Genomic DNA, 21,532 nt, shown 5'->3' on the forward strand with positions numbered 1-21,532 from the left:
AGTAAAAAGACCCACTTTTGGTTTATAACAACAAAGGAATGATTTTTTCTCTTACACCAACGAAAAGAACAGAAAACAATAACTGTGAAAAACACTTATTGTGGCTTGGTTTAAACACGGTAACTGCCCCACACAATATGTATAACTATTTTCTTCACTACACTTGTTTTATCTTCAGTAAGCTTTCTGCTACAGCATGTTCAGTTTTAATTTTCTCACCATGACCAGTCACCCACTCCTTTCAACAAAATGGCCCCCGATCTGTCTGAGCAGACTTTTTCTATCCTCCCACCTGATCACTGATTAATTGAATTCCCCAGCTTTCCTACTGAAAGCATGCAATTTTCAGAATGTACAATTACCCAGTTACCTAATTAACCAATTACCAATGAACCTGAACACATTTATTTTTAACCTGTTACCTGCCAACGTTTATCAGCTCCCTGCAGTCCTTTCTCAGGTTCTTCACAGCAGGCAGGCTTTGTTCCTGGTCCACTTTGTTTACCCTGCAATAACCACTGCCTTCCCTACTGTTACAGAGTGTCCCAATGTTTAAAACAGAAGTCATTGGAGCTTGGAACAAAAAAGGCAGAAATTTACCTTCTGGCTTAAGGGTGAAAGGGTAAAATATGACAATGTCAACGCTCGTCACTATCAGGTTCCCCCTCTTCATGGCTAAGCTCTTTCTTGTAAAAATATAGTGAAATAAAGAAGGTGTGAGGGTTTGGAAATGCACTGACAGTCAGTGATGGATGTTCTCCATGGCACATTAAACACACACAGCAGATCCGGGGAGTCTCTCTCGCTCTCTGGTTTCTTTTCATAATTAGAAGAGTTAACACTGCAAACATACTGTATCATAAACCTTGAATATACCTTGTGATTTAGTCCTTCGTTTATCCAAAATGCTCTATGATGACTGACCATCTACAGTTTTTAATTGGTGTGAAGTTTAGCTCAGTTGGGGTATCCTTTAATAGGATTTTTATGCTAACTTCATAGACACCCCTCTCCCACCAGGTTTCATTGTAATACTCTGCACAGTTTCTAAACAAATAACATACACAGTATAGCTCAAGATGTAGACTGCTGCTTATAAATAACATTTACAAAATCTTTATAAAAAGTGAATGGGGGTCAAGACCTGCAAGGGTTGTTAACCACCTAAAAAAGACTGACACAGTGGCCCTTAAGATGTTTATAAAGTGTTTTAACACACAACTGTAAAGAAAAAAAGTGGAGGCTCTGTCACTAGCACTGTATTGATCATGTTTTGAATAAAAGTAGATGACCATTCAAGCAATCAGGAGTCTATGGCTGAAGAAAGCCCATCATTGAAATATCTAAGACATTTATTTGAATAAAATCTGGAATCCAATATCCTCGTTTTGAGTTGTGGGGGACAAAGGCATTTGATCTTCGTGCTTTTTGTTTGCTGTAGCGGTCTTTACAAGCATGTTACAGACCGGCAATTCTGTACCTTGAGAGACTGAGTCCAACATTCCGTCAGGCTTATAACTTACAGCAAACAGGAACGGTAGCAGGAGGTCAGCCAAGGCATTTTCTAAGAGGATTACGAGTGAGAAAGGTCCCATTTTATAAAAGTTCATTAATCATAGTGCTGTTGAAACACAGTGGAAGGGTGGGACAGCATCACAGTCTGCTTTTCAATAGCTAAGTGCAAGCTACTGCAAGCAAATATACTGGATTCATACCTCAGAGCAGTTATAATAAGTGAGTGATAACAAGGGTCATTTTTCCCCTCAATGTACTAAAACATTATATGACGGTATTTAGCCAATGTTATCTATTTAACTTCTAGCCTTTATTCTGTACTATCAAACATCATTCAATAGTTGAACAGAGGAAGCAATGACAACAATACAAAGTTTTGGAATTGTTATGATCCATATATAATAATGCTACAGTATTCTATTAGTTATATTTTCTTTTGTAGTATTCCTTTGTCATATTTTGTACATAGGTATCTACTAGCTTTTGGCTACAGTATTTTCTGATTCAGAAGTCTTTGGCTTTTCCTTTTGAAAATTCACATACTACCAAAATAATAATAATATGTGGGGTAGTGGATTTTCTGGCAGAAACAAGCAATTCATGGAGTCTTAAATCTCACTGTATCTGCTTTTATTAGTAATGAATAGAAATACATATACACTAATCAGTATTTCATGTATATTTGTTGATGTATATATACAAATAAGCGTTTGATGTATAATTCATGTTTTGCTATTCTGCTGCCATGAACAGGACGTCCTTACGACTTTGGAATGTGTTCCCTGGTTACATTTTATAAATAGACAATTATAAGACAACTCTTTATGAGATGCATTGTAACACTGTAACACATTTTATTTGGACATTCAAAGATGCCAACAGAAAAGGCCTGATATTTAGGTTCTCAGAAGGAATGCACCCACATTCGGTAGAGTCTGTGCATGCCTACACATTAGGAAGCGTCTTCATGTCATACCATGGCCAGTCACAAAAGCTGCACATGAACAGGAACACCCAAATATTAGTTAGGGTATTCTTGTAAAGTAACTTATTTGATTACATGTTTTTTTTTTGTTTTTTTTTAATGAACGAGACTCTGGAGAAGCAGAGTTGGAGGATGCCCTGAAAACTTGTATCAGGGTTGTCTGATCCAAGTACAGCTGCCAATTTGTTAGTTTCACTTGTTTGAAGAACCTTCTTTGTAAGGTCTCCAGTTTCGTCTATAAATATATACAGATACAATTAAAGAACACTGTACACAGCGGTGAGATTAGTCGCAAAAGTAAAAGATATATCAGAAACGAAGGAATTATGTTTTTTATACATTTTTAAGGACGTCAGTGCTGGCTTCACGGTCGGCAACTGGATGCTCAACAGAAGTCAAAGATCACTATATTCAGAAATAAATATGCCAGACATCTTCATTGTCCTTGGTTGCTTATTTCTGGTAATAGTTTCTTGTTTATTCATATTACTTTTTTTGTTCGTAATTCTTTTTTTTTTTTGTGTTGACATATGGACGTTGAAAAGAATTGGCATCTTAGCCTAATGAATTGAATGGAATTCATGAGCCACTGGAAGGAGATCCATTATGTCTCATTGGGAGACTTCCTCCATCAAAACAGGTCTGAGAGACAATTGAAAAAAATAATTCTAGAAGACATGCGGTGATGCTATGTGCAGACGTAGTACATTTAGAGTAAGTGATTTCTATAGTGGTGTTACCATTATTGACACTTTATTTTTATTTCTGTACATTTGTAACATGTTTCAATGCCAATACATAGATACACTGATATACAATCTTACACAATTTAATTACATTGAGCATAAAACAAATATTTACATTATGTAGCATGTTTGAACTTTTTCAGCCTAAGCCTAAGGCCATGGATTGCCTATTTTTTTTTTCAAAGTATACATACAGACATGATTGCAGCAGTATATGCTTAAATGAATTATAAACTACAGTGTATATAAAGCACATATCTAAACTTACATATGAAACTTGGCTGGTCTGACACCAGCAATAAAGCCAGTTTCTTAAAATTGATCTTTACATTTTAAATGCAGTATATCGTATATACTTTTGTCCGCATTTTCCCTGATATGAACATAATTATAGTTGATAGTGAGGCAACCTGGCAATGGATTGAGAAAGGATGCATTCTGCCACTCACACTGTTTATTTGTGTTTCAAACACTAATACTGAAATGCTTAAAGAGCACAGGCAAACATTGCATGGTGTGTTCTGCTCACCTCATTAAATCAAATAAATGAATGACCCCTCCTGGGCTAATGGGACAACCTTCTTTAAATAAACAACAACAGCGATCCTGCCGTTTAAAAACGTCATCCTACATTTCACACATAAGAGAAGTAACAACTTCAAGGAAGAAGTGTATCTAAATGTGCAAGTACAAAAAGAAAAGATCCCCACGCAAAGCAAACAGGATAGCATGCCGTGACCTATTGTCATGGCATAGTACAATGGATCTGTCCGGCAGGCAAACAAGCTAATGCTGGAGTAAGGAAATGACACCCCAAGCCAAACAGAGCTCTATATATCAATGCATGACAGCAGCAACTTGTAAAACAAAGTACAGGGAAGGACATGTCAGACTGACTTCAGTCCATGGATCATTAACTAAAAATAGATCGTTTCAAGCCTACCTAAAGTCTGCTAAATAGTTAGGATATGTTGACAGACCTTTAACACTGGAGAGTAGACTAACCTGTGAATGATAATAATACAGAAACTACACACCTTTGGTCACATCAAACGTAGACAGGAAGCAAAACAGCCTTCCAAATGAATCCTCTACACACAGCTTTAATTAAAAACACATTGGGGGTATCAAGCATTTGCGATGGCATTAAGGCCATAGCGCTGAGTTTACAATTGCCCTCTATGTATCATGACACTTTTGGCAAGTTAAGGCCATGTTAGCACTGCCAAAATGCACTCCGCTGTGCAATGCGCTCCGTCGCTCATTAGTCATGCATTTTAAGGTGTGTCAAGCCTTAATTATATACATGGACAAATTGTAGGTGGGGCTCATTTGTAAATTAAGTTTGTGACATTAAAATAAGATTTATGAAGAGGCAGAACAGCTGTGCCGGCTCTAAAAGGGTCCTCAAATAAGACCGATTTCAAATTTTCAGATGAGTGTCAGTGTAGAAAATGGAGAGAAAAAGAAAAGGTGGGGCAGAAAGATTAGAGACAAACGGCAAAGTGCACAAAAATAACGGACATGTTCCGTAGGCCGGCTGATAGTAGGGAGAGCGAGGGACGTCAGGATGCCAGTGTTAATCAGCCGCCTCAGTGTTAATCAGCCACCTCAGCCTAGGGAGCCCACTGAAGAAGATGATGCTGTGGCAGGGTCGAGCACAACAGGTACACACAGTAGAGTTTATGGTTGCATTAAAATAGATTAAAGACTCGGCTGCGCCTCGTACCTAATAACGCCTTGGCTGTGACTATATACACGATATATCACGGCCTCTCGTACCTTATTGCTTTTATAAAACGGCTACACCAATATTTGTAACGTTAGTCACTTTTTGAGATCTAGTCAGCTATGTATAGCTATGCTGAGCTCCGCTAGCAAATCGACTAGCCCTAGCCATCCTATGCTAGCTAGCTAAAAGGGTTACTAAAAAAAAAAACACATTAGATCAAACATTTACCAGGTCGCATCTCTCTCTTGCTCCACCATTTAGCTGGTTACCCCTGATATAAACTGAAACAAAATCATGGCAAGCCGAGCTGATGGTGGTATTAACCAATTTTTATTTGTAAAACCATAGCATGACATGCCTTTTGGCTATAGTATTGCCCCCTACTGGACAATCACAGCGTAGATTTCACATTGCATGTATTGTATCACACTAAAATCCCAAATTTTAAAGCAATCGTTTCACATGAATTTGATTGGATTTGATACTTAGATCGATGTTGATTAGGTTGTTGCGCAAAGATATAATTTATGGAACGGTGAGAAGGCCTAACAGTGGCCTATGGTTGAATATAGCACAGCTGGATCGCTGTTTTGACCAATCAGAGAGGAGGACCGGAACTATCTGTTTTATAAATTAAACAAGCTATGTTCTTGTGAGTATTCTTTCAAATTATAATAAAGTTTGCTAAAGGTATTAATTAAATTGATTGATGTTGTTATTTTATGCATATTAAAGCAGATGCAGCTGAGCTTGAGCAGCAAGAGAGGGACAGAATGGATGCTGTTGCAGGGTCCAGTGCAGAGAGAACAACAGCTGAGGAAAGAGGAGAGAGAGACAAGATGCAGACATATGAAGTGAATGCAGAGGGGCGAGAGAGGGACAGAATAGATGCTGTTGCAGGGTCCAGTGCAGAAAGAACAATAGCTGAGGAAAGAGAAGGAGAGAGACAAGATGCAGACATATGAAGTGAATGCAGAGGGGTCAACTGGTAGCTTTGATTACTTCACACGCCCTCAGTCCAAAGAGCTGGACACATTTTTTTGTTATCACCCTATGTGGGACAGACTGAAGATGTCAGCTTTGGATGGATACAGGGTCATAACAACAAGTGAGATGCCTGAAGAGGATGGAAACAGTGGACCATGTGAAGAAGAGCTGGAGCTAGAGAACAAAACTTGCACTTCATGCAAAAACTGTGCAGTGTGTTGCTATTTGATTCTATCCCGATACAATTTATTGACTAGTGCCTATCATGTAATTGGTTTGGGCTACAAATTCCTCCTGACTTTGTCAGTAATGCAAGTAGCATGTGAAAGGTGTTTCTCCACTCTGAAGTTTATCAAGAATAGACTGAGAAGCACTATGTCCCAAGACCACTTGGAACGGTTCATGCTAATGTCTACAGAGAAAAAGATACTGATGGTCCTAGGCAGTGATGGAGTTATTGACAGGATTGCGGAGAAGAGTGCACTGCTGCGACATCTGCTGGCGACGTAAGGTAGGACAGTCTCGTTTACTTTGGATTTGGGTGAAGTAGTTGACTGTATTTTGAGATATAATTAGAGGTTCTTAGGCCTATTGAGAGACCGCAATCTGTGTGAGGTCGGTGATTGTTTCTAGAGTTGATAAATAAGATATGTGTTTATACTTTACAGTTTATCATTAGGCCTACTGAGGTTGGTATTGGTGTGCGGAGAATGGTTTCTTTCTACTTGATAAATGGGCTACCCATGTTTATTATTTGCTTACAGTAAATACCAATACTAAATAATAGCCTACCAACTGTCGGCAATCTTGTGTTTAAAATAATCTGATATGCAATTAGATCTTAGACCGCCGATTACTGTAAACAGAAAATTGTAATTGCATAGAGCAGAGCCATCAATGAAATAATCCGTGGTGCGTAAACTGGACAAATTGGCGAAAGAATCTAGCTCTGATACAATGTTGCATTCACTGACCGCAAGCAGTGGCAGACAGAGAGACATGCGGAGACAAAGAATAATGAATAGAAAAATATTTCGTAGACAGAAAAATTTATGATATTTTCAATAGGATAGCCTATTATTTGTGACTTCTAGATCATGAAGCCATGGTATGGCAACTGCCATAGCCTATACTTTGCCATACCTAAATCGCCCCTAATATGTTTGAAAACCTGGTAGTAGCTATAGCCTACAATTTAGAAAGAAGTTTTACCCTAACAATTTAAAACTCTGGTTTTTTTTTTACCGATACTTCATAATCACGCCCGCTGCGTGCGCTGACTTCATTATTATTTTGGTATGTTGATTTTGACATAAATGTGGGCCGGTGGACCCGAACTTCCCGGGCCGATTTTTGGTCCCAGTCCGCCCATGCCCCTTGTGGGAAATATCGGTTGCTTCCCAGCCTTAGAGACTGATTGGTTCGGTCTCACCTCCACGAGGGCGGCTCTCTGCGAGCCATGGGGAATCTCCCTATTCATCTAAGTCACAAAGCACATCTCTCCTATTGTCAATTCCAGAGGTTTCTTCCTCCTTGCAGCTCTCACATATCCAGTGAATTATATTGTATTGTATTGTATTGTATTGTACTGTACCAAAGGACGAACTGTAAGCAGCGAATAAAATATGTAAATGTTAGGCCTGCTCTGCAGTTCCACCTTTGGAAACAAGCACAGGCTTTCCAGTTGGGATGTCTTGGAAGAGGAACCCTAAATCGCTCAATGTAAGGGAGGTAAAAATAGTCTATCTAGGACCAGAGTTGACTGGTTAAAGGTGGTGTTTTACAGGGTGAAACTTAAGACTGCTCCATACTTAGCCAGTTTATTAATGTGAGACATATCTGGTTACATTATTAATGTGAGACATATCTGAGGTATGTATCCAACACAGGTCGTTAGGACTTCTCCTTGTTAAAACTGAAGTACTGTATGGTAAACGGACCGTTGACTACTCAGCAACTAAGTCTCAATCACATTTGGTGATTTAATCACCTTCAAACGAGCATTAGCTGGCTATATGCAATGTCTTAATTTAACACTATGTTGAATTGCATCCTGTATACCAGGCATTGTATTAGTTGGTCTAGTTGGTGTGCTGTATTTCTGATGAATTATTAATTTGTGCTTTTGTCCAGCACTGTGAAGACTCCATCTAGATAATGTTGTTTTTTTTGTTGTTTTTTTAAATAATTTTGGTTTCATTTCATGGCATGAACATGGTATCAATAGTGTGTAGCATCTCAATAAAGATATATTACTGTAAATAAATATTATATCAATATGAGTCATTTTAAGATCCATGAAAATTCCATGAAGATTACAAATTTTAAAATGTGACTGAGGAACGCTAAAGGAGGGTTGCTTCATTATCAATGCACAAAATAAGCAACAGGATTACTGTTCTCTAACATATTCTGCAGAAGAAGTTCCTACAAATGGACACTTATCTCCTGTTCAATGGATGATGACAGCCACTGTAATCCTTTTTCTTTACAGCTTCAAACTAACTGGACCCAACAGTATACCACTGAATGTATATTTACTATCAGATTCCCTAGTGTCTGGATCAGGTACCAAAAGAGAGACTTGAAAAAGGCATTCAAATGTGGAAGACGTGGCTCTCCATTCAGTCCCAGGTCATGTTTCTTGACATGAAGGAAGGTTCCTACAATACACCACATAATCTTTTTCCAGCCTCTTGATCGCTGAATACTTCTAGTCTTGCCTTATAAAATACTGTTTGTTCTGTTGTCTGGCTCTGTACTGTCTGTGAACCTGGGGTTTTATGGATGCAGGTACAATAACAGGTTGCAACACAAAAGCATGCCCTTTGATTACTAGCCTGTCGCATATCCATCCCTCACTGTGCCAAACACTGTCCCAGCTCAAGCGCCCTGAAGCTCTTGCCATTACATTAGTAATTTATGAAACCCTGTGTTACTTCTAGGATAATGATTGTGGAAATTGAAGCTTGTGAACATGAAAGTGCACACTTATTGGGAAACAACATGCTTAAAGCCCGATCTTCTTATTATCATTTTTATGAGATTTCTGGCCTGTCAGTTATCCCTCACAATAGAATTGTAATGATTCCAAGCTCATTTTCTTACTCTGATGCAAACCAGGTGGTTAAAGCTGTGTGTGCCTGAAATGCAGTCTTCCACAGTGCTATTAAAGGTGTTCAGGTAACCTACTGCCCTGGAATTTAAAGAGTACAGGTTTCTGATGGTCAACCCACCAGAAATTCATAGATGACCATACACAAGTCTTGCAGTTTTTTGTGGTCTGCAACTATTTGTAATCTGTTTGCATGTGTTTGTCAAATTTATACGTGTGTATGTTAAAACACCATGTTACATTAAAAACTAAATAATACTCAATACTGCAGCAAACGTTTTCTGAAGTGTAAGTTTTAGATTGCGAAAGAATGTGACTCAAAGTAATTGTTTGTTGCTTGCAAAGCTGCTGGGTAAGAAGGTTCCTAAAAACTACCAGCAATCCTGTCAGCTTTCTTCAAATTGCTTTATCCTGTATGAGTCTCCCAATGATCCAGCAAGCAGGAAAATAAAGGTATAATACTCAGTGAAAAAATAAAATACAGGTTTCCTACAAAGAAAAGAATAGCACGGCATATCATGTTAAAATTTACTGAATAGTTATTTTTTATCTTTTAGTCCTTTTATGGAATAATACCACTTTCATTTCCATTTAAGCTACTGTAGTCATTAATTATTTATTTTGTTTAAAAAATAAGCTTTAGGAATCATGGGATACTCTTGATAGAGGGGATGAAAAAGTAAATCACAGCACTTTCCACTATGGTTTTTTATAATAACAAACCTTATTGCAATGTGATACCAGGAGTGAATCAGAGTTATTACTGTGCTCAGAATATTTACAACTGCAGAGCTTACAGCCAGCAGAGCCAAGAGAGATAAAACTCAGTTTGGTGAAGCCTAACCCACTGGAGCTTTGCCATCTACAGCTGGATATTAATTATCGTTGACGTTTAGAGCCATGCTTCACTAACATGATTATTTTTATAAGAACTTGGCACTGGTAGTCATCCTTCGCTAAAGCCCTTCCTCTGAGTAATAATTGATGGTTATCTATGGTTTAAACATTGTAAATACACATAAGAAAAGTATTTCATTTTAAACTTACTGAATATCCTCTTATTCCAATATTGGTCTGTCAGAACACTTTCAGGAACTACAACGGTTTCCCTCAGAAAAAGATGGAAAAGTAAAGAGATGGATGATATGCTTGTGAAATAATAAAATTAATAAAAAAACAACATAAGTCATTTGAGCGAGTCATTTGGTATAATAGTAATAAAGCACACATATAGTATAGTTTATTGGTGAATAAAATAGCAACTACTATCCTTTCGTTCTTTTTCTCTGGTGGAGCTCTTTTATTGAAATAAAACAGGGCCCTGTACTTTATCTAAAAGAGATTAATAATCCGTGTGGTTTCTCTGCAATTTGAGCACAAAATGCTCTTTGTTATTATGCAGCTGGGATAAAACTGACAATCTCTTTATAAACTGTTGGCTGAAAACAAGGTCTAAAAGTAGTTTCTACAATGCAATCTCTGCAAATATCAGAACAGACTTTTACATACTCTATTCTGTTTGCAGACAGATCTTGAAACCACTTTCATCCCCCTTCCCCAGTTACTGAAATTCTGTTGGCTTGATAGACAAAGCACTCTAAATTTAGGGGAGGGGGCATTTTCTTTTTATAGCTGTTAGAACGTTTTCCTGAGCTGTCTTGCCTTCAATATCACTTTACGTTTAATTGTAGTGAAAAATCTGCCACTCAGGAATGCACATAAACTGTCACTCAGGAAGGCATATAAACTTTAAAAAGTAAACAAAAATAAAATATGGTTAAATAAAACAGTGGCTATAGTTATTAAAAAAATTACAGTTTTAATCGGATTTCTTAAAAGGCAAAAGTGTACAAAGATAAACAATTAAAAGAATGAAATCCTGAAAGAAAAACTCAAACCCTCCAGTGCAATTTTAAACTGTATTATTTGAGATGGATTGATATCCTAACCCTTATCTAATTTTGAACATTTGATACAGTATATAATAAGAAGAGTCTTATTAGTTGTGCAATGGGCCAGTTTGCCACTGTACAGTGTGAGGAGTAGAAAGCAATAAAAACGGCTCAGGCAGCACATAGGATGGTACAGTATGATGTCTGTGTGACTGTGACATATAATAATGTCCTTGTGTTAGGATTGTTAATTAAAAATATATTAATAATTTACATTAGTAACTTCAAATGCTCTTCAGAAATGTTTTTGAAAAATACTGGGTATAAGTAATGGGTGTTCTCTAACCAATTTTTGTCTATGCTTTAGAATTTCCATTCAGTAATAACTTAAACTACTATAAAAAGAGAGGAAATTCACCTACGTGGGTGTTTTGACTTAGACGTGTATCAGTAAACAATTTAAAAAAAAATTAAATATAATGAGCTCTTCACGTAACTGAAACAAGAACTGCAACAGTGACTGAAATAAACCACTGATTAAATCATCTGAAAGGAACATCAATGAAATACTTCAGTAACAACCTGCAACAGCAGACGAGCTGCAACCTGCATGATTATACTCAGCACCTATAGGGTTTAAAAAAGCCTTAATTAGAAACGGTGCATATTTTATTTTGTTTAGAAGAATTACATTTTATAGCTGTTTTACTGAAAATCTCTAGACTGTTAAGGAATATGTTTTTTAGTGAACATCAGTATACTTAAAAAGGTCAACTGCGTTGTACTATTGTAATGGCATTGCAGGTTCTTAAAGCAATCACAGTTCAAATAAAGGGATGAACAACAAACTTTGTGGTACTCTAACGTTTTCATACATTCTAAGTTTCCAACGAGTTCAAGACAGCATAGCTTGATAAACTGGGTTTCTAAATCTTCCTCTTTTTGTAGTTTTGTACAGCATTGTGACATAAGTCCTAGATACATGAATATGCTCTCTTCAAGGAAATACAGTGATCTAATTGTTAAGCGGTGATAGCGTGATTGGATACTTGACATATGAAGGGGATGGTTTGTGGCCAAAATACCAACGCATACAAAAAAATAATTACACAATCCGATAAGTTGACATTTTTGAGCCGGGGAATGGATATAGAAGCATCACAAATAGAAATGCCCCTGCTCAGAGATATTTGTAAGTGGGTAAACTACAGCTATGACCAAAAGTTTTGTATCACCCTATAGAATGAACTAGCTTTGCTTCCTAAAATAATTCTCAAAATAAAATACTGTACTACTAGTATGGCCTTCGGTAGACTTTTGTGATATCATTTTGTAGTTTATTTGAGTACATGATGTTTAATAAAATGTCGAATTGCACAAGTAGGCATGGTGATGTAGGCCACCCTTTACCCTGACATGGCAGTCAGACATTGCTTGGTTTAGCATTTGCCAGTTAGACGGTAAGACTGGAAGATAAAGCAAAGCTGCTGGAGCCGTTCTGTCCAGAGGATGGGTGGGAGTTACAGGGCAAACGGGTTGGTTTAATAAAACCCATTTAACCTTTTACTCTTTTAAACTGCTACAAAAAGTCCCCCTTTTTATGAGTGCCATAGAGTCTTCAGATGCTGCAATTCAATTCTGAGGAGCCCTCAGAAGCTGCTATTTCATGAAAGTCTGGATCCGCCGATGCAAGGTGTCAGTATTTAACGTGTAACAAGCGTGTCAGTAACATACTATTCATCCCCCACCACAGCAGTACATTCACAATTAGAGAAAACAATATGATTGAAAAGTTCTGTACAGTTTGAATAGAATAGTACAGAATATAAATAGCAAAAAAATAACATACAAATGTAACTCTGACGAATGAACAGACATACCCCCCCCCCCCCCCAATATGTACAGAATTCTCAATAAGCCAAGTTTAATGACAATTGAATACGTGCTTATCCAGATATTAAAAAGTGTAAGTGTGACATACAGACGGACTGACAGACACCCCCCTAAATCTCTAGAAACTGATAGTCACAATAATTTATGCAAAATACAGTGAGAACAGAATTATGTTTAACAGAGTGTATTCTTCTTGCTGTTTAGATCCCCTTTGTATTCATTTTTATTTTCAGTTATCCCTTTGCAATGGCTTTTCAAATTACTTCTAAACATAGCTTTCAGATTCATGTCTAACACCAGTCCAATAGCATGTCTCCCTGATACACTCTGCCCTTAGTGGGGCTAAGAAATACCACAAATGAAGCTTTATTAACAATAATTCACTGAAATAATTTTCATTGCAAAACCATCACAATTAGAATTGATGAGAAATTGATGTTTCCAGGTCTTATAATACAAACAAGCAAGCTATTTTTTTGGTGTCCAATTATTATTTTTCTCCAGCTTCCTTTTTCACCCGGGAACTCGAGAGCGGATGTCAGCGAGCTACCGACCTCTGGAGGACAAAGGCCAGCCCTGCAGGTGTCTGACTTTGAGCTCACTGCACACGATGAGGAGAAACAGTCCCTGACGATTTTGCCTCCCTAACCCACGGGAGCGCCAAAGCCAATGAAACGCTCCCTTTGGAGTCCCCAGCGAAGACTGGCCTACTTTGCAAATATTACAAACAACTTTTATTATACATTTAAAGAAAACCCCCAAAAGTAAACTACAATGCTTATTCCTGAAAAGCAGTAGGTGCCTAGACAGATAATCAGGATAATTATGTGTGATAGATAGGAGTGACAGATAGGAGATGCAGAAAATATGTTAAAAGCAATAAGTCACATTTATATATGTTAGTTGGACTACATCTACTAGAAGAAACATCTTCAGTGCTCGGAACAATATCAAAATACTACATGCATGCACTCTGTATACTAGTACCCTGCATGGGGGTATCAGGTAAGGAAATGGACTCAGTTGAAAAATGTCCGGTGCTTGTAAAAGCAGATTCTTTCATCCTCTTATATGTAGTTGTACATAGTGATTTCCGTTTTCTATGACCGAGGTGCATTGTCGTACGATGTCAGAAGCAAGCACTGGCAATAATTAGGTAACCAACAGAACCTGTTATGGTTACGTGTAGACTTACCAGGTTTAAGTTACACCACCGTTAAGAAAGCAGAATTCTCTCAAGGAGCCTGCGCCAGCTGGATCTCAGTAAAACAGCTGTCCTGGGTACTTTCCGGCAACTCTCCAGAACAAGGGGCCCTGCCCTCTTCACCGTTTACTGCAGGGTGAGAAAACAAGAAGAGATACAACCCACAATACAATTAACCTGCTGTGAATATTCTAGTAGGAATTTTGTTACTGAAAGCTCATGCTGTGGAAAGGAAAGAGTCTGAAACAGGGTTAGTCTGTAACTCAGCAAAAACCATTAACACAGATAGAGAAAGTAGCACCTAATATTATGCTTACTAAGCGGAGTCCAAAAAAACAGCACCAATGTAATTTCTCTGCCCTTTGACGACACTCAATATAGCTTTCTAGATGTGCAGTAAGATCATATAAAATGTAAAATAAAAATGTACCAGTTATATTTGAAGGTCATTATAAAGTAGGTAAAATAAATACAGATGCTTAATACTGTAAGCTTTTTATTTACTATCCCTTATTGTTTACTTGTGTTGTCCAGCGTGCTAGTTGTACACAGCCTGATCTCTCTTCACATTAGGTACAAAGCAATGCCTACATCAAGCTAAGGATCTGGCCTGTTTGAAATTTCCTGGTCTTGTATTTGGATCTCTGCCCATAAAAGCCATGATACATTGTATTACAAAAATCAAGTCAAATCAAGAAAATTAATGTTATACTGGGACGACGATTATTGTTTTTGTTTTTTTTACTTTGTTCCTGTATGTGAGTTTACATTGAATAATGTGCTGTCACAGACCTCACTCGATTATCCTAAACAACTGCATGTGTATTTCCTCAGCCTATTAATTTTTTCAGCTTGAAAAAGATAACTGATAAAATCAAGATGCATGATAACTGCACTATATGCAGAAGCTCAGATTGACACGTAACGTTTCTATACTCAATGGACAAAAGTTTGGTGGGGGGGAGGGGGGCGGTATTTGCATGAAAACTTAAATGTCAACTTTTACATACCAGGAATTTTTAAAGGATTGAAAGACAAAGCAATTGGTATTTCTTTCATCAAATCCGAGACGTAATTTCTGTCAAAAATGGCAAACATTCACATCTGCGAGGTTTTGTGTATCATATTCTGCAGTAGGACACCATGCAAGGCTTGTCAGAAAAAAATACCTTCAGGTGCTTTGTTAAAGAAAACTTCTTTCTACAGTACTGTATAACTTCAGTTTACTATGGTTTCATTTAGACTAAATTCATATTTAAGTATTCACTAGTAGAGTGAAACATGTTTTTTTTGTGTTTTTTTTTTTTTTTTTTTACATTTTTTAATATTGTGTATTATGGTACCGGTATGCAGTTAACACCTCTGACTGTCCCGTGCTGTATGTGATATAACATATTAGCATTAGGAATCCTTTATTTATCAGAATTCATTTAGACAACATGAAACGTTGCGATTTCTCTGTTTGTATCCCTTCAATTACAGTCCAACTCTTTCAGAACAACCCTGCAGAGGTTTTGGAATCCAGTATAATACCACAAGTCATTGGATACCACAGGTTATTGGTTAAATTCACATAATCTGACATTGCCCGTAAGAAAGCTTTATAAAAAATAAAAAAAACACACAAAAAAACCCTGCAACTTTATAATTACTATTATAATTACTAAGGAATTAGTAAAAAAAAAAAAAATGCCTGTCCACTCAGCCCACTAAAACATGTTTTCAATACTTTGTTGTATACAGTCTTTGCTGATTCAGGTCTGTATCCCTTGCAGGGCAAATTCTTTTAAAGCTCCTTTGATTTTTAACATGCCAAGAGCACAGGGTTTTGACAGTCATCTTTCATTTCCAATGATACACATCACACATACTATTTTTTTTTCGGAATATGTTCATGATGGGGTCATCCGCTGCATTAACTAATGGCACGCACAGAGCAGCCCACACGAGACCACTGTGTGGACTGCAGGGTCCACTGATCATTCTAAAAATGCACATTGTAAAAAACATAACTTTATTGCAAACAGTGACCCTAACCAGTATTTTTTAAAAAAAGGTCTTTCACATGTTTGCAATGATCGACAGCAAAGGCCCCAAAATGATACTTACAACTAATAAAAAGCTTCCAGTTTCTTAAATTCCATTTTGGTCTATCAAGTCAAAGCCAATGTGCCCCAAAAATGTATTTAGACAACTGGACTAGGAGATAACATTTGGTTTGAATCACAGCAGATGCACCTTGAGCAGATCACTTTACCTTTTTAACTCTCAGTAAAACTGGGCAGCAACCCACAATAAAAAATAGAAAAAATTACTTCTCTGAAAAGAAAAAAATTAGAAATCACAGAGGTCATAAAGCTAACTATTTCATATGTTTAATATGAGGAACAAGATACGAGTTACATACATAACATTCAGTGTCAGGGTAGACCGAGCAAAAACCATCTGAAATGAGGTCCAATATTTCAACTGCAAGTCCAAACTTTAACTGCCACCTAATAGCTGTTTCTTTAAAGTGCCATGTGTTTTTCTGCCCATATATTATGTTGCTTGCTGGAATCCAGATGGACATGTCATATTAATCATGGTAATAAAATGTCTTACATTTATATTAAGCCTGGTAAAACTGCAATTGTAAACAGCAGTAAACAATAAACTTAAAGAAAGTAATTAATGCATGACAAGCAAAACAAAACCCATTAACCTATAGATTTATAAGAAATGATATTTACATCCAGGTTTGTGGAAAGTTTTCAAGCTATAATAATAATAAAAACTTCAACACAAACTGCAATAGCCTCATAGAACAGACTGAAATAAATCCACAAACTACAAAACTAGGAACATTGATAGACACATGTCTGCACTCCATAGCAGAATCAAACACTACCAGAGAATGTACTGCACATGCTGCATTTCACATGTAAACCATAAACCATAAACATCATTTACTTTTAAAACTTCCATCTACACTTTCCATGAAAGACTACAGATAATTTTAGTAAAAGAGTCCCTAAAGGAAATTAAATAGTTTTGTCACACATCCGTTGTTTTTTTTTTTCATTTTAATGACAAAAATTAAAAGTTTCACACAGGTTGCATCAACTAAACGGTAAAAAGGTATAAATTTACTAACTACAAGGATGCATGCCTATTAATGATCAAAAGGCAGCTGAAAGCCCAAGTTGATACAAAAAGCTGATAAGTGACCTTTCGTGGACTTTGCAACCGCACAGCAGCTGTTACCTGTGGGAAAGCAGAGCACCCAGCTATTAGCAGGGGTAATGGGAGAGGCTGGGGTAACAGCTTCCCGTAATCAAGGACATGCCTCAGAGGTGAGTCAAAGCCTCTGGTGTCCGGCTGGAGGCTGCTGCTCTTCTGTTTTTTAACTGCAGCCTCCCACCCTCCCCCTATTCAAACTATTTATTTTATTTTACTCTTTGCAGTTCTTAGACAGGGCCCCAAATCTGCAATTACTGCTAATGAAACTATCAGTCTTGTTCATGCTTTGGTAATCGTACAATTGCACTGGGACTTTCATGACAGTAGGTTAGGGGTACAGGTAGTATATACATTAAGCATGCAACTAAGTCCCCCAGTGCTAACAGGAGAAAAGTGCAATGTGATTTCTCAGATAGCTGCCCTGCATTGAGGGTTTTGCTGCCGGTGGGCAGAAAATAAGGGAACCACATTTGAATTATGACTTTGTACATTACGCACATACTGCTGTGCAGATTCACTTCCTGTCAGTAGCTGAACTTGGCTGGCACTCTCTAGAACATGTATGAAATTCTTCATGTTATCAAATGAAAATTAAAAGTAAATAAAATAAGGAGGGGCCTTTTTAATGATCTAAACAGTGGCAGATCTAAATAGCACAGCCTTTTAATTCCATCCATTTATTCCTAAAGTGTTTCCCTTCCAAGGCTTATTTATTGTCTCCCTTATTAATATTATTATATTATATAATTATATAGATCCCAAATGGTCCAGTCGGATTTGCTTACCAAGTCACTAGCTGGAGCCTGTAGGTCAAAAGTAGCCTGGCAGCTTTTTCACTCACCAATAAAGCATCTACATGTTAGTTTGCAGACAGGCTTTAGGACGAGGCATGGGGGAGCTACTTCAAGGTTCTGAAACATTCCATACTATATGAAGTTCACAGAGGACACGGCATGATAATACATAATGGGACACAAAAAACTAGAAGTTGAAAGCTGAAGATGTAATATGGGGCTAACTATAATTATATGTCCGTATGATAGATTAAAATCATATCTGGGATGTGGATGGAAGGATGATACTAACCAAACTAATTTTGAGTGCCTTTAATCAATTGAGTCAGTTAAACACAGCTATAATTATGTTTTATTGGAAATAATACTTACTGTATTGATTCTATGTATATGTATTTAACTGTTTAAAATATGCAATGCCAGCCATTACACAAAAGAGAGGACTGTCAATTGGAGTGGAAAAACACAAGTGAACAAATGCTGACACAAATTGTGGTTTTGTGGTTAGCTGGTGTAGCTAAATGTGGTGTTGACCCTGTTCCTGATATGCTGGCACAGCGTGTTAATATAGATAAGCATGGCCTTGATAAGAAAAAAAGTTTACAATAAGATCAAGCATATATGGAACGAGTTGTATAGTTCTGTTGCAGGACATGTGCGGGGTATTAACTGCTGTAGCTTGTAAGTTCTCTATAAGGGAATAATGCAGGTGAAATTTGTCCTCTTACAGTTGAAATTAGTTCATAAGTCTCGTTTGCTCGGGGCCGGAGCTTGGGTTGTGTCCTTGAACATTTTGTTGGGTACATCCCATGTTGTAAGTTAATAAGTATGGTAACCACTGGAGGAGCCTGGAGGAGGCTGTGTGCTGGTGGCTATACATATCAAACGGGTGCTCCTTTGTAGTTCTCTGTACCGTGGCGTTTACCCAGCATGTTAAACGTGCTGTAATACTATGAAGATTTTAACTGAATAAAAACTACTCTGCTAAGCTGAGACACAATTAACAACAGACTTTGTGCATTTTCCTACACAACTACACCTAGAGACCAATAGATAGGGAGCTTGCCTCTGATCCCTGAGATACCAGGATTGCATTCTTTATTTAGAATTTTTTTTTTTTTTTTAAGTATCTTATTTAAAAGATGTTTTTTTTTTAAGATATATTTTGTTTTATATTATGTGTAACCCACTCGTGGAACATGTAAAGCTGTTGGTCATATCGACTAGAATTTTCTTCTTATTTATCTCTATAAAGCATCTAATAAAATCTCAAATGTGTTATTAATAGAAAATAAATTAGTCTGTATCTGTGAGAAATACTGAAACCATGACGTAATTAGAACATAAGAACATAAGAAAGTTTACAAACGAGAGGAGGCCATTCAGCCCATCTTGCTCGTTTGGTTGTTAGTAGCTTATTGATCCCAGAATCTTATTGATTCCAGAAAATTAGTGCGATGCCTATTTATTCTGTAAAAGAAAAAGCTTAACAACATTAATGTAAATATGTAAAAAAAGGTTGTTTTAATAATTGTTCTTTTTTAAAAACAAATAAGCTTCCCTTGACTTTAAAAAGAAAATATTATTATTATTATGAGGTAAATAATAATAATAATAATAATAATAATAATAATAATAATAATAATAATAATAATTTATTTTCTATTAATAACACATTTGAGATTTTATTAGATGCTTTATAGAGTAGAGATAAAAAAGAAGAAAATTCTAGTCGATATAACTATTAAAGTGATCAAATAAAAAAAATCTTTCCTTCAAATTTTACATTATGCATGAAGCAAAAGAAATAGTTTGAGTCTTTCTTTCACTTTTTTAGTGTATTTAAGAATGTGCATTCCTCCAGGTCATATATTTCACCTGCACACCCCTTGAGTTACTGCAGATAAAACCATAACAGCAGACATGTAAAAACAGAAATGTGCAAGCTGCCAAAACTTGCATATCTGGACATCAAACCAAACAATTTACTTTTTACCGTGTTTTTTTAATTCCAAATGATAACATTTTGTACCAGAAACTTTCTCATTTTAAATATATTTTTTTCTGTTAATGCGTTTATAGCCAAAATGTTTCACTACGACTTGGAACTCTGCAGCATAGCATCTCAAAAAAAGGAAATCCAAGCTCTTGTGAAATTTGTGAATTTAATTTGACAACTATTCAAACGGAATTATCTCTTAAACAGGAAGATTCGATGGGGCTGTGGCTCATGAAAGGATGTCGGCTTTATCTTATTTATGATTGCCATTGAGCTGCCTATTAGAGGTGCTTGTGTCATTATACCTTGAAACGTCAACACTGTGCAGCAATGCTGGATTCTGTTTGCTTGTTTGTTGCTTTTAGGGTGGTCTGTCTGTTTTAGATCATCATTAGCTTCAGACAATGCTAACCCAGGCCTCTTCTGACAACTGTCCTTCTGAGATGAAAGAACAGGATATCTGTGCTGCCACCCTTCTGTGGTTATGGTCATGTAGATGCTGGTTCTGGCTAGTGTAGGTCCCAGACTCTAATAGAACTTTTAGCACAGCAGCTTAACGGACAATGAAGATTTAGAAAGTGGAGATGTGGGAAAAACCCAACATCAAGCACAATGGGGAGTGGGCTAGAAACATAATAGTGCCACTAACTCCCCAATGTATTTCTTTTGGTTTTAAAGCCATTCAGTAACATAGTGTATGTATGACAGAACATACAGCTATGCCCAAAAGTTTTGCCTGACCCTATAGAATGAACACATGTTGCTTCATAAAGTCGAATGAAACCCATGAATAATGTGATGTTAACACATTGGATTACATACCGCTTTGTAGTTTTCTATATACTTAACGAAAAACTGACAAAAATTTAAAAATGGGGCATTTCAAAATCTAATATGAAATACTGTACTACTGTTTTCGGTAGACTTTTGCGATATCATTTTGTAGTTTATTTGATTACATGATGTTAAATAAAATATCTTAATTATGTTCATATAGTTTTTTAATTCTAGTTATCTCAATCCTAAAAGTATAGGTGATGCTAAACTTTTGGCCATAGCTGTACAAATATATTGGTTGTTAATATGATAAATTAGTACATGACTATTTGTTTCCTGTCCAGTCTTGGCACCATATGAAAAGTGAGCCAGGCACTATAGTTAGTGAAAGGAGAATGAACGTATCCACTGTAGTACATTGAAAAAGTATCCAAACTTGTAAAATAAAATGTAAGAGCAATGACACGACCATAGGTTAAACTATAAAAAGCTACCTGTAGGATTAGTTTCTTTAAAACTACAATGCTGTGATTCAGCTTAGTGTATATTAATCTTTTACAGTCCCTCAAGTTACCTTTAAAACTGTCTAGGCGCAATATAACACCACAGTTATAAGGGCATTAACAGATTCTTAAAATAAGAAACATAATTAACTATCAGCTGAAAATATA

At 36.7% G+C, this 21,532-nt stretch overlaps 1 protein-coding gene across 2 annotated transcripts in view; it reads right to left on the bottom strand.

Moving 5' to 3' along the window:
• The window catches only part of LOC117408969 (uncharacterized), a 51,452-nt gene that overhangs the window by 14,425 nt on the left and 15,495 nt on the right, over positions 1 to 21,532 (bottom strand). For both annotated transcript variants that reach the window (XM_034014447.3, XM_034014445.3), the window contains exon 7: positions 14,061 to 14,198. In XM_034014447.3, the coding sequence (XP_033870338.2) occupies positions 14,101 to 14,198 (98 nt within the window). In that variant the 3' untranslated portion in view covers positions 14,061 to 14,100. The remainder of the gene's footprint in view (positions 1 to 14,060; positions 14,199 to 21,532) is intronic.

This window comes from Acipenser ruthenus, chromosome 2 (genome assembly GCF_902713425.1).
Source record: "Acipenser ruthenus chromosome 2, fAciRut3.2 maternal haplotype, whole genome shotgun sequence".
Taxonomy (NCBI): domain Eukaryota; kingdom Metazoa; phylum Chordata; class Actinopteri; order Acipenseriformes; family Acipenseridae; genus Acipenser; species Acipenser ruthenus.